General features: G+C 38.9%; 1 protein-coding gene across 1 annotated transcript; it reads left to right on the top strand.

The window, feature by feature from the left end:
- The first annotated feature begins 4313 nt into the window (after positions 1 to 4313).
- Positions 4314 to 5231, top strand: LOC149258471 (uncharacterized). The gene has a single exon (XM_089418713.1). It carries the CDS (start codon positions 4314 to 4316, stop codon positions 5229 to 5231), a length of 918 nt encoding a protein of 305 aa, XP_089274839.1.
- Positions 5232 to 6264: the final 1033 nt, after the last annotated feature.

Consider the following 6264-nt stretch of genomic DNA (forward strand, 5'->3'; position numbering starts at 1 on the left):
TAAATTGAAATGATTTCCCAATTCATCCTCAAATATTTTCTCTTGATTATCAGGTAATATTTACATACAGTAGAATGAAAGCTTGGTGACTTTTAAAAAATAAATAAAAATTAATGCTTATTAATTTCCACATTGAAAATTACACTTGTCACTTATTCGCTTTTACTTAATCATTCATAAGCATGTTTTTTTTCCCCAACTACTCGAGTAACATGCCAGTGGTTGAAAACATGTTGGTCGGCTTGATGTGACATGATACCATACGTGGTATTAGACCTTTTTAAGGTGCTTTTAAAATACATTTTAATGTCTTCTACCAATCATGAGTGAACATGTGTATTGGAGTGGTAAAGTTGATTTCCGTCAACATCGTTACACTTCAAACACCCCATATGAATCTCAACTCATTTCTCTGTTGTTGGATCAGAGTGTCGTTTATTGATTAGCTCTTAGTTGTTAGTTCTTTGTTCATGCTCTAGGCTCTTAAGGGCTTAATAATACCAACACACAACCTTGATTGAATATGGATGGAATGATCTACAACACCCACCACTTCCAAAGCTTCAACCCATTATTAGGGTGTTTGCATAGAGAACGATGGTTAGCAAGGACAATTAATGCAATAAGTTAATTGATTATGATATCAAGACATTGATTCTCTCCAACATTATCATACAATTTGATTATAGAAACAAAAAAATTATGCTTTTCTCAAAAATGGACTTTCAAAACTAATTTCATAACTTATAAGAGATTATTTTTGGAATTTAGTAGCTTCAACTAAAAACTAATTTATTAATTCCCTTGGGGATTGATTATTTTTGTTACTCGCTTGTAATTCATTAAAAAAAAAAAATCAGGATTTTGAATCACCGAATGAGTAACTAAAGATATAGAGTTACAACATTTTGTTCTTATTGGAGATGATATTTCCCTTGAAGGCATTAAGAACCATATATTCAAACCTTTATCCATCAGGTATGCTCATTCACTCGCCCCAGTTGATGAGGCATGGGGAAATATTAGGGACTCGATAAAACTGGAGCAGTGACCAAGACAGAGTTAAAAATTTAGGGAATTGGGAGGGGCCCCACATAGGTTGAGTACTAGATAGAATGTCACCCCAACTAATGGGACCTCTAAAGAGATACACTAGATACGTCAGCACAAAAGGAGGGGGTGGAGAATAAATGTGCCCTAACAAGGAACAAACCACAAAAAGACACTAAAGTGGGAGCTTATGATGCACACACTCAAAATGCAAAGCATGCAATAAGATAAAACAAACTAAGGGAAGAAGAGAAAGAAGCTCTTTGTTAGAGGGATTGGCTATGAAACTACCTTAGAGTCATTCAAATTAATCTTTGTCAAGCATGGAGAAATTGTAGATGTAGTTATCGTCACTAACAAGACCACTGGTAAGAATAATGGATATGGATTTATCACATATAAACATGTTGATTGTGCCTTGACTGAGTTGGAAGAACCCATCAAGATGATTGATGTTAGAATGGTTGTCTGTAATTTGGTTGCTGCTGGGTGCTGGCTTGTGGGGGTTGGTCAACGGACTACATTTTTTCCTGAACCATATAGGTGGGAGTTCTATCCATCATCAATTCATAACTCCTGCAATTACACTCATCATGTCCTACTGACCTACAAAAGCTACAGAACAGTTGTTGCGGTGTCTGTACAAACTTTTGCAGCAAATGACAGTTATCCATGGCATGTTTTTCTGCTACCTGACATATAACGAACCATAATGTAGGCCCCGCGCTCGGTCCTGCTTGAGCTTCTAGCCTCAAAGGCATCGGTCCTCCTCCTACAATGTAGTTTGCAAAGACCAGACAATGGTCTTTGTCATGCCCCTGACTCTTGCATTTCAAGCATCATACCTCTTCGTGCATCTCTGGTCAAGCCATCCTATCTTGCTTCAGACTTTGCATATCAAGGCATAGATTCTTCAACTATGCATGGATCTGTTGAACCCCTAGATTTGGATCTTGCATCGGAGTTTCATGTAGTCTCATAGCAATCTCCAAGGCCTCTGCCTGAGTCGTTATCTTCTACTGTGACAACGCAACCCTTATGTGTGGCAATAGCGAAGCCACAAACCACTCGCGATGCTAGCCATCTGTCAAATTCATGTTGGCTTCGCTGATTGTACACTTCAACCTCTGATCTAGTTCCCAAGGCATCTCACCTCATTGCATCGCAATTTCTTTGAATCCCACAATCAACTGTGCCTCAGATTTAGGCCTACTGAACTCTCTATTTAGTGTTGTTTGGATGTCTGCCACTCCAGCATTTGGGTTATCATTAGCATACTTGATATACCAGGTTATCGCATGATCCTGCAGAGAACTAACCAATGTCACCTTCTTCATGTTGTCATATGCAATGCCCTGAGCTTCCCATACAACTTTCACAACGAACCATAATTGGTCTGGGTCGTCGTTTCCCAAGCCTTTGAAAAAAGGTAGCTTCACTAAATTTTCCATACTGAACTGTAGTGGAGGTGGAGGTAGTACGGGTGAAGTTGCACGTGATGGTGGTGAAGTTGGAGGTGGTGTGGGTAGAGGTGGTATTCGCGGGAATCCTTTTCTTATTAACTGAATAGCACTTCACAGAGAAACCTTCGATATCCCTTCCTCATCACCTCATGGAGGTGAATCAAGGGACTATACTCCAAACCTTTTTTTCCTTCATCCATGTAAGTTTTTCCACTTCGCGTAGTTCCGAACATCAAGGTAGCTGCATAACCCGTTTTTTGCACAATAGCATTTTAATCCAAGTATTCAAAGATTTCACATACTTACCTCATGATCCTTTGAAAAAACATCACTCTACCTCACTATAGCTGACTGAGGTGTTGACAGTGAATTCAGTCACAGACCCTCCTATGACACGATTGAGCCAATGATCGACAGCGCGGTCGATCTTGTCCTCAAATGCTTCCAGTTTCTGTAATAGCTCCGGAGTCCAAACAATAGGACTGTCAAGTTTCCACCTTCCTTGGCTATCTTATAGCTTTGTGATCCACTCGTATAGCTCAATTGGGAAGGAGCAGAAAAAGATCTCGTGGTTCTCTATATACAGGTACCTATCCAACCACTGTTCTTTTGTCAGTGGTGAGTTTTTGTTTTCCTGTGCCGCAAATTCATGGATATTCCTATCCAAGCAGTCTCCAATCTCCTTCTTAGTTGTATTCCAGTGATATGACATCACACATGTCTTGTGCATATTTCTTTCCCGGCAACGGAACCATTTGTTGGCTTATGTGGGCCTGACCCAGGTTCAGCGTCAATTAGCCAAAAAAATCCCTACACTACTGGCCCTTTCAACAACAGCCTGTGGAATGCAGACTGAAGTCTCACCTGAAGTAGTATGGGGGGATGCAGGAACCAATTTTTTCCACCCTGAGATGGTTGTAATGTCGTTTGATTCCCTATATCCCTGCCCTCACACAGATTGCTTCTCTCTATGGCTTGCAAGACTAGCCCTCTATTCCAACCTTCAATACCTTTGTGAAAGGGTACGATCGACCTTCACACGGCCCTAGCTTGCTACTCAGGTACTTTCGCATTGCTATGATAGCGTGTCATGCAGATTCCCCAATTAATCTAAGTGACTTGCTTATCTTATAAAACAATTATAGTTAACGCCGCGTAAACAGATATTCATAAATGCATTCATTCGCGCATCACATAAGCATAATAAAGGAAATTCATACATAGCATATCAAGATGCATCAACAGAATAAAGACATACAAATTGCAGAATATCTCTCTTTATTAATCTCTTCCAAGCGATTACAAACTCTATTCACCCTGCGCACATAGCTACAGGGGTCTGCACCCTCAGCTGTGGACTTCTACCCTAGGCCTCTGCGCACTCAACTGTAGAGCCTCTACCTATGCTATGACCAAAATATTAGACTTATTACTTTAGAGCTATTACTCTCTTACATTATCGATGCCCCTAACTACTTAGATCTTAGCTCTTGAGTCTTTTTATATAATCCCATGGTCCACGAACCATGGGTAAGTCTCTTACATCCTACTTTACTTTACAAAACTAAGGGTGGAGTACCCTTTTAACACATGATACCTTCATGTTCCGTGACCACAAAATGTAGAGTCTTTACAACTTATTACAAAATTTGACTCAAACATGGGCTTTTAGCCCCAAAACTGCACTTGGGGGATCTCGCTCCCAACACTGGGAAACATCAATTGCAACTGAACCATCTCTTTCAACAACCCATACAACGAGTTAATCCCTTTCAACTCCAACAACAACTTCTTCCACCCATGGTACCTGTACAACCCATACAACCAGCGAATCCCTTTCAACCAGCTATAACAGATCTTAACTTAAGGAGGGTCCATATGGGTAATGTTCCTAAAGACATGAAACCTACTAGAATGAATAATTTTTTCTCTCATTATGGAGACATTGAAGAAGGCCCTAGTGGTTTTAATAGAAAATCTAGTAAGTACAAAGAATACTCCCTTATTGTTTACAAAACAATTGAAGCAAGAAATCGATCCCTAGAAGATCATGTTAAATCAATAGATGGGCATCAATTTTTTTGTAAATTAGCATTTGAAGGAAAAAAGAAGAAAGTTGTAGCAAACCAGGGCCAAGTTGTTCTTGATTTGAAGGATAAAGGTGATGTAAATCACATTTCACAATATGGTGGATTGGTTCATGGGCCAGTCAACCCACAACTTATTGGTCATCGGAATATCGTGAACCCAACATCAATACCAGTTACCGGTCTAAATCCATATGGATTAAGTGATGCAACACTGCCAAGTTTGTCTAGAGACCCTACTGCAACAAACCTTCCTTATAGTTCATTAAACTCTTCAGCACAGTTGGACTTGGGCCGCCAACTTCTTCTCCAAGGAACAACTTCTGGTCGAGCATCACTAGGTGCGGGTAGTTACAGTCTTGGTCCATATAGATCCTCTAGATATGGAAGTCACTCATATAGTAGTTTTGGAGGTGCAACATCTCACTATGGGATTTCTTCAAGTTCACCTGTTGCCCAAACTATTGCATATGATGGAGAAATTCATTTCCCCCTTACATCTCATCAAAGTCAACTCCCAGGGACATCTCCATCATCGAGAGTTCTTCCTGGCATGTGTCTTACTACACATCGAAACCAACCTTTTATTGAACAAGAAAAAGTAAACAACCACAATGTAGTAGATGCATAGTAGCAATGAGGCCTTCTACAAAAACGCTACCAATATCAAGTAGGCTATGAAACCAGCCTAAAATAATTCACATACCATAGAAATGACCAACGAGGACATTCACATTATTACTTTGTATAGGAACATGTTTTGCATTTGTGGCATGCACTTTCACTTTAGAGTATGCTCTTTTTGACCTTGTCCCAACATCCACATAGGTCAATCAATCTGAAACACACTGCTCCAAATATAAAATATATGAAAACTACAAAAATACCTGAATATCAAAATTAGAGGAGACATAACAAGATGAACATCAAATTTTTCTCTACAATTTATTTTGTGGATTATTGGGAATTGAATGCACTTGAAATGTGTCACAAAGTTGTTCCATTCCTTTGGAAGCTTTATGTCCACAAATTAATCTATAAACTCATTGATATGATTCCACTAGTGAGATGATGGTGAAAAATGAATCAAACTAATGTTTGTGTGACTTAAATAAGTGAGAATCAAGGTTTGGGAGGACTTCACCACCTTTTTTTGATATAGGAATAAAAAGAGAATTAAAATAAATTTTTTATTAGTTATTATTATATGCTTGTAGGTGTCATTTGGAAGAGATATAGTTTAGAATTAGTCACGGTATTGTGGTAATCCTGGGACTTCTTATTACTTGGGAACGTCACTCTTAAGTACTAGGGGTGTCTTACTTTAGTAAAGGATATCACCAATTATGTTGCTTGTCATCCATTATGTACCGAAGATGATAGGGAAAGCCCCAAAGATACTAACATGCTTGGAGGATAGGAGACAGAGCATTGTTTTATTTTCTAACATTGTACCCACATTTACCCAACCCTTCAACTATTTCCACCTACCACAATTTTGTACACATACAACTAATGGAATGTAGAGTTCACAACAAGCAATATTTTTTTTGTAATTACATTCTTTTGTGAATCTTTGCATTGTTGGGTACCTATTTAGGTTCCAAGTTAGGTTCCTCTCTCAACCCTTCACAAGAACACTTCTTTATTTTCTTAACAACCTG

The sequence above is a fragment of the Pinus tabuliformis genome, chromosome 6 (genome assembly GCF_031772625.1).
Source record: "Pinus tabuliformis cultivar Carrire ecotype Pingquan chromosome 6, CPIR1, whole genome shotgun sequence".
Lineage (NCBI taxonomy): Eukaryota > Viridiplantae > Streptophyta > Pinopsida > Pinales > Pinaceae > Pinus > Pinus tabuliformis.

What these genes read in the sequence shown, in the direction of transcription:
- LOC149258471 (XM_089418713.1), top strand. Translation starts at nt 4,314, where the DNA reads ATGGTACCTGTACAACCCATACAACCAGCGAATCCCTTTCAACCAGCT.